The sequence below is a fragment of the Balaenoptera borealis genome (assembly GCF_965194805.1).
Source record: "Balaenoptera borealis genome assembly, chromosome: 10".
NCBI lineage: Eukaryota > Metazoa > Chordata > Mammalia > Artiodactyla > Balaenopteridae > Balaenoptera > Balaenoptera borealis.
The window spans coordinates 80,037,617-80,051,936 of record NC_138874.1 but is presented as its reverse complement, the minus strand read 5'-3'; the positions used below and the strand labels follow the sequence as shown (position 1 = coordinate 80,051,936).

At 38.5% G+C, this 14,320-nt stretch overlaps 1 protein-coding gene and 1 long non-coding RNA gene across 6 annotated transcripts in view; one reads left to right on the top strand and one right to left on the bottom strand.

The window, feature by feature from the left end:
• Positions 1-7,325, bottom strand: part of MINPP1 (multiple inositol-polyphosphate phosphatase 1) — a 72,992-nt gene extending 65,667 nt beyond the window's left edge. For 2 of the 4 annotated variants that reach the window (XM_082339516.1, XM_082339515.1), the window contains exons 1-3: positions 6,626-7,325; positions 3,483-3,680; positions 395-492 (exon numbers count right to left, since the gene is read on the bottom strand). In XM_082339516.1, the coding sequence (XP_082195642.1) occupies positions 395-492; positions 3,483-3,680; positions 6,626-7,262 (933 nt within the window). In that variant the 5' untranslated portion in view covers positions 7,263-7,325. The remainder of the gene's footprint in view (positions 1-394; positions 493-3,482; positions 3,681-6,625) is intronic. The other 2 variants (XM_082339514.1, XM_082339517.1) reach the window with 2 other exon arrangements.
• Positions 7,326-7,529: 204 nt separating this feature from the next.
• On the top strand, positions 7,530-14,314 carry LOC309604708. 2 transcript variants are annotated; one of them, XR_014231000.1, is made up of 4 exons: positions 7,530-8,130; positions 8,286-8,412; positions 11,289-11,722; positions 12,718-14,314. It is a non-coding gene; the product is annotated as an uncharacterized lncRNA (long non-coding RNA). The 2 variants fall into 2 exon arrangements; XR_014230999.1 differs by lacking the exon at positions 8,286-8,412.
• The last annotated feature ends 6 nt before the right edge of the window (positions 14,315-14,320 follow it).

Below are 14,320 nucleotides of genomic sequence, written 5' to 3'. Positions count from 1 at the left end.
AAACTTTATAAAAGAATAGGTATTTGGAAAACCATTCATCCTCTCTGAGCTTTGGCTTCCTATAAAAAGAAGAATTTGGATTATATTAGCTCTATAATCCTTTCCAGCAGTAAAATTTGATGATGGGTTAAGTAGATTTTTAACTGGGTGGACCTAGAAATCAAATCACAATGGAAGAATGTTTTCCGGAGTTTTATGAACCTAAACTATTTACAAGTAGGTAGGTCCTATCTGAACAATTAATCTCTCTTTTTTAGGAAAATTACAAGATAGTCAAAGACACTTAATGTTCCCTACTCTACTTATTTTTTGAAAAGCTGCTTCAAATAAAGACAACAATGAAAACCATGCAAAAAAAAAAAAAAAGCAAAGAAACTCCAAAAGTAATACTTACCTTTGCATCATCTATGTCAAAAACATCACACCAAGGAGATTTAACACCTTTAATTGCCAGGTCAAATGAACAGGTGAAAAAAGCTACCTGAATTAAATCTGAGAGAAAAAAAAAGGTAAAATTTGTAGGTTACTATTTCCTGCAGTTTTCCAAAGGCTGAATATCTATAGAATGCCAAGGACTTACTATATAAAACATAACTTGATTTTGTTAATTTTAGAGGACTGGAGGAGGGGAGATAAAGTTATAAAAGGTTTTAGTCCCCAACTTGAAAATCAGCAATGACAAAGTACATTTATTGAACAGTTCTTTTAACTACACAATTAACATTATAACTATTAAGAAGAAGCAAGTACAGAGAAGGATATAAAAGAGAAGAGAAGACTGCAAAAGGTAAAGAACGAAGAAAGGGCAGACTGAGGAGTCAGAAGGAAGGTGAAACAAAGGGTCAAGAAGGAGAGAAACAAAGAGGGAAAAATCACACTATGAGACCTGACTCTGACGCTAATTATCCTGGGTAAGTCACTCTAGGTTTCCTGGGTCTCAACACAAAATAGGCAAAGGATTTATTCTTTTGTCAAGCAATATCAAAGGACATATAATTAATATATCCATAACACATAAAGGGTACCTATGATCAATAAGAAAAAACATAAAAATAATCCAATAGAAGATGGCCAAGGTTATAAAGAGGCAACTCTCAGAAGGAATGAAATAGCTAATAAACATATGAAAAGATGTTCAACCTTACAAGTAACCAAAGAAATGCAAATTAAAGCTAGATATCATTTTTCATTAATTAAATTGGCAAAAGTCAAAATGACTAATAATATCCACTGTCGGATGAATTGGGGGAAATGAGCATTCTCACATATTGTTGATATAAATTTTTCTACGCCTTCAGAGAACAATTTGGAAGTATATGTTAAGATGTAAAATATTCATGCACCTTAACCCAACAATTCTACCTATAGTTATTTATCTTATAAACTCTCAAGTGCAAAAAGCGGACTGTAAGAATGTCCACTGTTGTGTTATTTGAAAGAGTTAAAAACTAAGAAAAACCTTAGTAGGAAAGTAATTTCCTATAAAATAAAGAATTTGGACTGTATTAGCTCCAGCCTCTCTGACCAGTAAAACCTGATGATGGGTTAAATAAATTTTTAACTATCATTTACCTAAAAATGTAATTATATATATCCTATAAAATAACACAGAATTTTAAAAAATGAGACATATACATTGCTAAGTAAAAATAAGTTACAGAAAATACATACAGCATCACCTTTCTATGCAAAAAAAAAAAAAGGATTTAAATAGCTAAAATATTTTTGAACAGTTACTCTGTGCCAGGTACTGTGCTAATGCTTTGCATGAATTAATCTCATATAATCCTTGCAATAATCCTGTGAGGCAGGTACAATTCCTATATCCATTTTACAGAGAAAGAAACTATGGCACAGTGATATTAAGGAACTTGCCAAAGATCACAGAGTTAGTCAATAATATAACAAAGTCAAGAATCGAATACAAACAGTCCAATTCCAGAACCCATGATTTTAACCACTATGCTAATATTGCCTCCAAAAAGAAGTTGCTCTCAGTTACCCCATCAGTAAAATACAAATAATCCTTGTCAAGTCAGAGACTAGAAATAGTGTTTTTAAAAAAATCTTCAACAATCTTAAATGCCCACTAACAGAATAATGGCTAGATGCTGGTATTATAAAATGGAATTCTGTACATAAGTTTAAAATGCAGAACTAGAATTACACACATTAAATAAAAAATACAAAGTTGAATTAAAATCAAATTTCAGACTGATATCATAGTTTGATACCATTCCTAAAAGTTTAAAAATCTGCAAAATGCCCCATTTAGGTATAGAAACATAAATATAAAAACCGACATGGGATGACTTAAATGCTCAATTCATGACAATGGTTACCTCTGGGAGAAAAGGAAAGGAATGAGATCCTAGATAGGGAAAAAGGACCCTCAATATATTTAAAGCAACTAAGTGAAGCATAATGTTAAAATTTGATCAAACTAAGTTGTGGGTATACAGATACTCATTATATTAGCCTTTATTATTATCTACATACTTGACTTATTTCCCAAATAATTTTTAAAGCTCTGCAAACAACCCCAATGTATAGCCAGTCGAAGAAAAGAGAAAAAACTCAATTTTAGATGCTAGTCTAGGCATCTTCACTTTTTTGATCCTTATAAAGCATTCAGACACCAGGATCGACATATTCTAGTCTACTTAATTTATTCCCAACATCTCCTACTTTTAGTCTTTGGAAATTTATTCACAGTATAATGAAATCACACTCTATATATCTGTCAATATCTGCTGTATGGATTATACATTCCTAGAAAACAGGGAAAAAAAATCTTATTATATTTTCTTAATTTCTCATTGCTTGGTGACCATGTACCTTGGTTTTCCACCTGCTTTCCCAGCATAATTATTAATAGTGTTTCCTTTCACCCTAAAGTGTCCCAGGTTGCACAGTCAACCCATCCACTGCAATAGCTTATGACATACATGACTGCTCATTTCCTCAGCATCTCTAGGTATAAAAGCTTCAAAGAAAAAAAAAAAAATCACACTACTTTTTAAAAACTTAACCCCTCTCAAAACATTAACATGTACTTCTGAACTGCTTTAAAAGCTAAAGAATTTATATGACTTTCCATTTGTATCACTTTAAGAGGAGATAATTCAGAAAAAGATAATTTTTGTTTTATAAATAATGTTTAGAGATGAAGCTTTATATAACTTTGTCCTAAAAAAAAAAAAATTCCAGGATACATCAAGAATCTTGTGTATTAATTTACATAACACTCAAAGAAGAATCTGAATCTAAGAATAGTAAGCATGAGTATAGAATTTTTCTTGACACACATAACTAGAACATGTGACACACATAATTTTCTAGAACACATAACTTTCTCAACATAAAATCAATTGTGATCCTTTAAAAGGAATAACTTTATGCTTCCATATTTTTCCATGTTCAGAGTTTAAAAACCACTTAAACTATTTCAGAGTTCAAATGCGAGATAATAGGCACATTACCTGCATTTAAGTTGTTGACTGGCACTTGCAAAATACCTGCAACTTTTTTTAAAATGTTCTGCATTTCTGGTCCAGTTTTGAAGGCTTCTACATGATAAAGAGCCGTAGCATTCCTTTCCACTTGAGTTAAAAACTTCTCACAATGATCAAAGAACCTCATTAATTTATCATTAATTCTTGGAGGTCCACACTCCATGTCTGAAAGGGAAAAAAATAATTGTGTGTGTATGTATGTGTGTGTGTGTGTGTGTGTATATATATATATATGTATATATATATATATATATATATATATATATATATATCCATTGACATGAACGACAATTTCAAATTATTGGAAAATTTTGTTTCAAGTGTAAAAAGGAACACTAAAAACCTATTTATTCATTGACATGTCTGAAATAAGTACACACTACTCAAGAAAGACATAGGACAAAACTATTCCCCGTTTGTAATGATTGTTAGTTCATGAGAGGATACGCTAAAAAAGACTAAAGAAACAGAAAATATCAAAGATAAAATAAAATGTTAGAGCAATACTACACTATGAAATAAAGGTAACTGAAATGAATGTTTTCTTAAAGAAAACAAAAATAATTAGATATGAATGTCATAAAAAGTGTAAAAATCTATTACCTAAGTACTGTTTCCATCAGGCACAGAAAATTTGAGAAAACAATCTAAAAATTAGCAACGTTTCTAATTACAAGGTGAGAGAGAATTCAACAGACAGGCTCTGTTTTACTACTCTAAGCCAAAGTCTAAATAGAGTATTTTATTTTCTCAGTTAACTTTTTCAACCCTGTGTTACTTTACAAAAGACTGCTTTGGACAAAAACTACTGACAATAGCACAAAATACATTAAAGTTTCAGATCTTCTGTATTTCATTGTGCTAGATGCTTCTGATTCGGTTTATTTTCTAACTGAAGCTCCAGAATAACTTCCCATTTAGAATTTTATGTGTTACATTATTTCCCCAATTCGGTAACAAATACATACTAGAAAAGCATTCGTAATCATGCTTCAACTACTGGGGTGCCTTTTAAGTTTTCTCAGTCATATTTAAAAATACACAGATTCCAATCATCATTTCTCCAATAATTTACCATGAAAAGAACACCAAGTATACTATTTCTGTAATTAAAATAAGAAAATTATGTCTAGTTTTACCATTTTGCTTCAGATGTGTATGTGAAAATATTTATATGTATGTGTGCGTGTATCCATTTCAGGAGCTCCTGAAATGAATAATTCTGCCAATTTTAATTGGCAATCAGATTACAGTTCTTAAGAAATAACTTACTAGGAAAATAAGTGATTTTTGTCATCTTTTTCTGTGGCCTCAAAATTTCCTAAGTGGATCTGGATAATTCATCCCTGCTATTATCTAATTACTGCTATTCTTTAAACAGAAACAAAGGCATTGTTCTGTTTCTGTAAGAATACAAAATCCAATTCAGTGGCTTCCCTCCAAAGCCCAGATGTACACAACAGGCAAAACAATTGTCTGTAGATAACAATGAAGCAGCTAAGCAAAGGGTTTAATCTCTGATACTGAAAATGGTGAGGGGTGGCTTATCCTGAACTATTTTGATCCATGGCTGGCAAATGCCAATTCTCATAATCCATCTAAGGGCAAAAATTCATTCATCCCAGGAGGTCCAGTAGTCCCTTTTTGGTATACACTATATACATATATAGTACTATATTGAAGTATGTTCTGCTTTCAACATTCAGTTAATTTAACAGGTTTGTGGGAAATTTTCATTCATATCAATGGAAAAAAGTCTAGCTATATTAAAAAGCATGATTCAACAAGTGACTAAACGCAAGTCAGCCAACCGAGTTACCCACAGTCATGACAGAGTCAATGGAAGAACCCCTTGGAGATGGCTGAACGGCTTAAGAGAGAATGCTATTAGAGAAATGACAAACCAGTCTACTTCTAATTTATTTTTTGCTTGGGCTTTTTAAAGCTAAATGATGCCTCACCTCAGCTATGACTTTAAAAGCTGATCAAGAAAGTATTAACACTTGTTCATCTCTCTGGCACAAAAATGTCATGTTTTCATTCTTATCCTTAAGTTACAGGACAAATGGAAGCTGTACGTAGTGTAATGGTTAAGAGACCAAGCTCTAAATCAGATTTCCTGGGTTCATACCTAGTCATTTGAAATTAGGCAAATTAGTGTTTCTGTGTCTCAATTTCCTCACCTGTTAAGAGGGGGGAAAATACAATCAACCTCAGAGAGCTGTTGTAAGGATTTTGTGAAATAAATGTGAGGCATACCTAGCACATAGCAAGCATTAAGTGTTTGCTATTATTATTATCTGTGACTTTTAAAACATTTTCTAGGGAAAAAGCATCAATTGAGGGAAAACAGAAGACCTGGATTCTGGGCCTCAAACTAAGAAAGGACAATCAGCAAGGCATTTTCTTGGGCTCAGCTTCTTCACCTGTGAAATAAAAGAGCTCCACTAGATGATCTCTCAAATTTTGCAAAAGTATCGGTAGTGGAATAAATTAGTAAAGTACTGTGCCATGACCATGGACCACAGCTACAATGAGAGTCACTCTATAGTACATGCAAAATCAAAACAGAGAAAAAAGCAGAGCAGTAAAGAAAGTTTGAGTGTAGCTTCCTAAAATAGGTTGTAGGTCTAGAATCAATATCTGAAAAGGCTGTTAAGTGAAAAAAACAAAACAAAACAAAACCCAAATAGTAGTATCAGAAATAAAGCCTGAGGAAGAAAAGTCCTAGATTTAAAAAAAAAAAAAAAAAAGTGCGCCGAACTGTAGAACTAGCCGCCAGAGGGAGAAAGGGGAAAGGGGTTGGTGCTCAGAGGGAGAAATTCATTTTGGGAATGGGTGATCAAAAACTGCCCTGGCCTGTCTCCCTTCCTACTGGATCCCCCAACGTCTACCACAGCGTCCTGCACGTAGAAGGTGCCAAACTCATCCCTGATGAATGAATAAATGAACATTATGTACGAGGATAAGGGAGAGAGCCAAGTCCTGAACATTCCATGGGATGGGGGGGCTGGGGACAAAGGGAAGTAAGGAGAGGCTGGGATCGGGGAAGTCCGGGATCTGGGGGAGGACCGAGGCAGGGCTCTGGCCGGGCGGCCCGGGGTGGTCACCTGCGACGTCGGGCGGCGGTAACCCAGGGTGGTAGTGCTGCCACAGTCCCTGCAGGAAGGCAGCGCCGCTGTCCACGCAGCGGTGCTTGGAGCTGGTGACTAGCTGCAGGCGGCCGCGGTTCTCTCGGCTGAAGAGGACCGGGAAAAGGGAGGCCAGGCGCAGGGCCAGCTGTCGCATGTCCTGCCGCCCCTTCTCCACCAGCTGCCCGTCCATCCAGTCCGCGTACCACAGCGGCCAGTCGGCCAGCGCAGCGCCCAGGTCGCCGCCGCCGGCAGCGCGGGTCCGGTCATCCCCGGGCCCGCGGGCCTGCAGCAGTCCGTGCAGCTGCCGCAGCTTGCGGATCTGTTTGGTGGTCGGGTAGCGGGTGCCGTGGCGGATGAGGGCGACCAGCTGTACCGGGGTGCAGGTCTCCTCCAGCAGCTGTGGGTCCCGCCGTGGCGCCTCGGGGTCCGGCAGCAGCCCGGGGTTGGCATCCTCGTAGCGAGTCTTGGTGCCGAAGTAGGGGCTGAGCGGCAAGACCACGCGGTTCTCCGGCTCCAGGAGGGAGCAGCGAGAGAGCGACGAGACCAGCGCCACAGCCAGGGCCGCGACGGGTGCCACGGAGACCCTGAAGAGGCGGCAGGGGCCACGGAGCATGATGCACTGCGGCCCGCGGAGGGCAACATACCGGCTCGGTCGACAGCTTCCGGCTCCGGTGGGCAGGGGGCGGGTCCGGAGGGTGCTTCCGGCCGGTGCCCCCCGGGAATCATTGCGCCTACCCAGCTCTGCGGCTGTGTGGAAGCGGCCGGTGTTGCTGGAGCACCGAGAATGCGGGCGGGACGCTCCGAGGAGCCCAGTGGCCCTGTGGCTCGGGTGAAACCGGTAGAAATCCTCGAGGAGCTTCGGAGACCTGTGGCTTAGGCGGAGCCGGCGTCGCTTGGCTCCCCGAGCGTGGGCGAGTTTCCTCGTAGCTGGCGGCGCCTCAGGGACTGACTCAATGACTCCCCCGCTGTTTAAATTCTCCAGGGTGTGAATAAGCCCGGACTCAGCCTTAAGTCTCCAAAGCTGCCAAAACAGGACACCTTTTAAGAGCTGACTCCTGTATCATCATCCATACCCCATTCTACTCTGTTTTTCAACATGTAGTTTGAACCAGCTGCATCCAATCCACCTGAGGCGGTGACTGAAAATGCAAACCCCAGGGCCCGGGCCCAGCATGCCTCCTGGAGCCCAGGGTTTACTCTCCCATTAGAGTTTGAAATTAATCCCTGTACAGCAAGGCAGAGGCGAACCTGGAAAGAGGCTCAGTTCTCCAGGAAATTTAATTCCTGAGCCTTTGGTAGTATTTTGACCTGGACCAGCAAAGCTGACATCAGGGGGACAGCACCCCAGAAGAACTGTGCTTGTTGATACCGAAGGCTTAGACAGTAGAGACAGCAATCCTGCTAACTCGGGCGCATTGAATCTTGGCCCAACAGATTTACTCCATTATTAAGTATGAGCTGATCTATGTGAAGCAAACAAGGTGTGTATTTACCGCCACTCCAAGTCCAAACTCTCCTCCCACGTAATGACATATTCAAATCAGCCCCTACGGTTTTTCGTAGGTTATTGCTCAGAATCTCACCCCCCCAAATCATAAATCTAAAGAATACCTTGGTTTCTCCACTTGAACCCTAGTTTATATGCCAGCTGGGAAAAGAATAAGTATTAAAGAAGTCATACGATGATCCAGATTGAAGGAAGTTTGGGCCATGTTTTTGTTAAGTGTAGCTTTTCCTTCAAAGACACCGTTAAATTGCTCTGGGTAAGTTCGTCTCCATCTTTACTCCTTTTCTCCTTAAAAATGCCCCTCTGGTCCGGAGAGGTATACCTCTTAATGTTAACCCAGTGAAGAAAATGGTGTAAAATCAAGAATAGATTCCGACTTGAATGCTGCAAATTTTAAGCTGTTCTGTGGCAGGTAACCATCTTTAGAATATGTTCTTTTTTGGTATGCCATTTTGTGGAATGCCAATGCCTGAGTAGTCATGGTCAGTGATATTGTCACAGAACTTTGCTCAAATTAATATTTAATGAATATCTACTCTATATGAACTTCCTTTTTAAAAAATTTTTATTGGAGTAGAGTTGATGTACAATGTTGTGCTAGTTTCAGGTGTACAGCACAGTGATGCAGTTATACATATACATATATCCACTCTTTTTTAGATTTTTTTTCCCATATAGGCCATTAGAGTACTGGGTAGAGTTCCCTGTGCTATACAATAGGTCCTTATTAGTTATCTATTATATATACACAATATACAGTGTAGTAGTGTGTATATGTCAATCCCAATCTCCCAATTTGTCCCTCCCCCCCCCCTTTATGGACTTCCTAACCTTATATTTTATAGGCTGAGGTGCTTGGTAATATTTCTAAGTTCATTCAGCAAGCATTTGTGCTAGATGCATCTCACTATATTTTACTTAGTATATGTATCTAATAATGATCACCTTTCATGCCCAATCTTTTGAGTCCTCAGGAGCTACCAAGTCTTCCTAACGGCATCGCTCCTTCCTAATGAAACAATCTTTAGAGACCCTGCCTAACTATTTACAAAACACTAAATTTGCCCCTAGCTTGATTTTATTTTTCTTCCTCTAATTACTCATTAATTTATGCTGGTTATATACTTATGTAAACCAACTCTAATCATCTTTGGTGTCAAGCCAAGATGACAAATGATAAAATTAATTAATGCCTTCATGTTTTTGGCTAGGAAAAAGCAGCATAAAAAGGACAAAGAGCTCATAAGCTTTGGATCCAGACTACAGCTCAGTGACACATTAACCTCGGAAACCTACCCAAGTTCTCTGAGCCTTGGTTTCCTTACCTGAAAATAGGCATATTAGAACCTACATTGCAGGATTTTTGTGAGAATCAGAGATGATTAAACCCAGTATAATAGGCTGCTATGAGTGATATTTTTATCATAATGTTCAATGTTGTTATTATTTCTGTACTGAGATGCTTAGGTCTCTAGCAACCGTACAGTGTACACTTACTTCCACCTTAAAATGAATGACTTTCACAGGCAAGACAGGCATCAAAGATCATTTCATAACTTTTCTAATAATAAAAATCCACTCATCTCACTTAAAATGGGTCTCTCATTCTTAAAGCAGTGAGCACCTTTGAAAAGTTTTCATACCAGGCCATGTCTTAATTCTCTACCAGCCTGTAAATTGGCTGCCCTTTGAAATAGATGCCCACCTTGTCCAATCAGTTAGTACACAAGAATTTGTGTGGTACAAAACATGGCTGCCCCTTTACAAAGACTGGGTGGTTTCCCTTCCCTTATAAGAGGCTGTGGGCATGGCAGCAATGTATTTGACAAATCTACCACAACACAAGAGATGGAATGGAAAATTAATAGTCCAACTTCCTTGAAGAGATGGAAGAGGGTGGAACCAAGAGCACAGAGAATTTGATTTGGACCAGAAGGAGAGGAGACTTCATCTTCTGAAGGAGGATTGAAAGGATGGATGCACATGTGGATAAATTTGTTGGTCTAGTGGCAGAGAATTCATGGATTTCAGGCCTGGTGGCCTCACTTTCTTCTGTGACATAGGAAGCAAGATTGTCTGAAGAGATGGAGGAATGGGAATTAAGTCCCATGGAATGTAGAAATGGCTTAGATTTGCAATTGAGAGAACAGGGGAAACAAGTAGAAGTTTGGATGCTCAGCTCTGAGGATCCAACGGAGAATGGAAGATTTGGATTGCTAATGGTTGTGCAGTTTTATCCAGAAGTAAACATTATCTGTTGTGTCTTTCAGAGTGGAAAAGAAAACTGAACCCAGTTCTACATTTTTCTAATTTGTCTTAAGTAGAACTTCTTTTCTGATGAATCTATTACATTAAAGAATAGGGTAGGTTATTTTTGTCAGATTATTCATAGGACTTTTAAAATGGTAAAGTCATTCTACTCTTAAGATTGCATGATGACATACATAGCATTTTAAGTTACAGCTATCTACTAGACTTTTAAAGAAGTTATTAAAGAAGATGGCCTCCTGGTGAAGTAACGATAAAGAAAGGAAAAAGCTAAATTCTGTGAGGAAAAGGGTAGGCTCTCTATGAAAGGATAGAAAATATTAAGAACATGGTTTCTGAAGTTAGAATTCCTGGCTTTTAAAATTCCAGCTTCACTTAATATCTGTGAGAAAAAGGGTAGGCTCTCTATGAAAGGATGGAAAATACTAAGAACATGGTTTCTAAAGTTAAAATTCCTGGCTTTTAAAATTCCAGCTTCATCACTTAATATCTGTGAGATTTTAAGCAAGTTAAACTCTTTGCCTCAATTGTTTTCTGTAGTGAGGAAGATACCTATGTCATGGGATTGTCCAGCGGATTAAATGAAACAGTTAACATAAATGCTTTGTATAGTTCCTGGCCCCAAATAAGTATCAGTTACTTTTAGTAAACAGAATTAAAATGTTTCTTATTATCACTTCTCTTTTAATCAGGTAAACTGACGAATGGCCAGCTCTTCATAGATATCTATTATCTCACAACTACATTAAGCAGCTAACTTTGTGCCTATGCCAAGAAAGTTTTATCTCTAGTATCTCAGTGCCCTGCTGTTTCATCTTTCCTTTGTCAGTTAATGATTCAGTGCTTACTTGTTTTTTACTGCAGTAGAAGAAGCCAACAGAGGAGGGGTCCATGTGTATGGACAGAGCTGGAGTGATCCATGCTTCAACGGCAGTCCCGTCAACCTTGCTTGAATGTGGAGGCTGCACAGATCACAAGCTCCGCAGACTGCAAGACAGCTTTGCTCCAAAGAAGCTGACCACTGTATGGTTCCCCAGCATATCAAAGCTAACCTGAATTGTTTAAGTTGTGTTTCAGTTGATGAATAGAACTTCACGGAACCACACATCAACAATGGAGGTGACCTGCTGTTTTACATTCTCTATTATACCCTGCTAAGGAAGTTATTTTGCAGTGACAAAGCTTCTTTTCTAGTGTCCTGACAAATCCTAGGATTTTGATGTTGGGAATTCTTCCCTCCCATCAAATATTGGTTCTAAATACACAGAACTATTTGAGAAACCAGATAGAAAATTATGGTAAGTTTAAATTACCAATATGCTTTCTATGCTTTCTATAATGACTTTCAACAAGCCGGCACTATTGCTCAGAAACATAATTTCCTCCAGAAGTCCCCTCCATCCGAAATATATTGTTATCCTGTTACAGAAATAAATAATATTTTCCAAATCCTGGTAAAAATCTCTCTTCTCCCCTATATTTTTCAAGAACAAGCATAGATGATAGCAATTGTGTTTTAACATCTTATTTTTTTTCTGAAATGTTAGTTTTCCAAAATTGAAAAATATTTTTGATCTGTTGGATCTTTTAGACAATTGGTTGGCTGACTTTAAAGCCATGAGTGTTTTCTTATCATTCCAAAGAATGGAGAACTTTCAGAACAAAAGTTTATTAGTTCATCAGGAAAGCAATTTTTTACTTAGTTCATTAATGGCAATTTCATGTTGTCTCACTAGCCCATGCAGGAACCAATCTTCTTTTAGTTTTTGTTCACTGTTTTGTTCTAGGATAAACCCATCTTGTTGCTTTGCTTGTATTATATATCAGTAAATATTAAAATGCAATAATACCTAAGCTAGAAAAGCAATGTAGGCACCTCTGGACTCACACACTTGGTTGCAGCTACTTAGTAAATAGGGTAGATCACACTCCAATTGAAGCAACCTTTATGTTTCCAGAAACAACACCCCTTGTTACCCCACTTTACCTTTCTTGTCTTACATCTTACACTGCCTTGTAAGGCATCTTACACTTGCCTGATTCTGTACTCCAGGAGAAAGTAGTTGCTGCTAAATCATTCATTGGTTAATACCTTAGATGCAAGGACCATGGTGAAAACTTTTTTGATTCCCAAATATTTATTCCATGTCTTACATGAAGTATACTGTCAACAACTATTTGTTGAAAGGGTGTACAAATGAATGAATAAATGAAAATAGAACAAACAGGCAGTATGGGAAGCTAAAATAATATTGCTTTGCATTTATACAGTATAATTATTTTATTTTCCCAGCTATCCCATGATATATGAAGAGCAACATTTATATCGCGTTGTGGGTGTGGAAATCAAGAGGTTAGTAGATGCCTTACCTAAAGTCATCCAACAAGTATTTAGTAGAACCAGTTCTAGAATGTGATTGATGGAAACAGAGCTATCTTTAATGCCTACCTTATTCATGACAAATGAGCAGTGACTACAAAAAGTGTCACTTGTAGCTGAGGCTAAAAGATAAATTTTACACATAGTGCTATAGCACTTACTATTGGCTAACCACCCAACATTTAGTCCCCCTGTTTCCTTGGAATCAATGTGGAAGTATTCACCTCTCAGGAAGATCACTCTATCCCCACCTCAGGAAAAAAATCCTGATTGGTTTAACCCAATCCCGGTAACTCTATTTTTCTTAACGGTTTTAGTTTAAGAAAGAGCATGTGATTCAGTTCTAGCCACTAAGATATGAGGGTCAGTCTCCTGAAAAGTTTCTGGGAAAGGTTTTTGGTTCTAGGAAAGAGACAAATGATGGGGCAATGAACAGTCAACTGTCAATGGATTGGAGATTCTGTTGAGTCAGAGGAATATTGCATTTGGCACAGTAAAATATTCTGGAAGGAAAGGAGATAGTATTCAGTGAACGAAATGCTTAATGTATATTTTGAAGGTGGTACAGTACTTGTTATTGATTAAATGAGACATTTTAGAATATGAGATTAAGAAAGCTTAACCAAGGTCAATTACAGAATATAAATCTTTCAGAAATAAGGAGGAAGGTTGGTTGTTTGGCCTGGGGCACCCAAGCACTGGAGGCTATAACTTTTTGGTGGGGCTAATGGCGGACTCCGGGAGGGCTCAGGAGGGCTCACACCAGGGAGTGCTTTCCGGAACTTCTGCTGCCAGTGTCCTTGTCCCCGCGGTGAGCCACAGCCAACCCCCGCCTCTGCGGGAGATCCTCCAACACTAGCAGGTATACATCCAAAAGAACTGAAAACAGATATTCAAACAAAACTTGTACATAAAAGTTCATTGCAGATATCTTACAACAGAACAGTCTGTTCCAGGTCAGACCTAGATTGGAAAGAGGAAATTAAGAATATGTTTTATTGGGCTTATGAATAAAATTACTTTGACCCCAATGGAAAAAAAAAAAAAGTTCATAGCAGCACTACTCACAATAGTCAAAAGGAAACAATCCAGATAGCCAACTGATGAATGGATAAAATGTGATATGGCCATACAATTGGAATACCTTTCAGCCACAAAAAGGAGCAAAGTACATGCCACAACGTAGATAAACCTTGAAAATTTTATGGTTTATAAATCAAGGAACTAAGCATGGCCCTCCAGCCAACAACCAGGGACAAACTGAGGTCCTCAGTCCAACATCCAGTAAGGAATCAAATCCCACCATCAACCGTGTGGGTGAGCTGGGAAGGGCACCCTGCCCCAGTTGGGCCTTGAGAGAACTGCAGCTTTGGGGACACTTGCTTGCAACCTCGTGAGAGACCCTGAGCTGGAGGACCCAGATAAGCCATGCCCAGATTCCTGACCTGCAGAAACCGTTTCTCCTGTGGAACATCAAAATCACTATAGTGGGGACTTCCCTGGTGGCGCAGTAGTT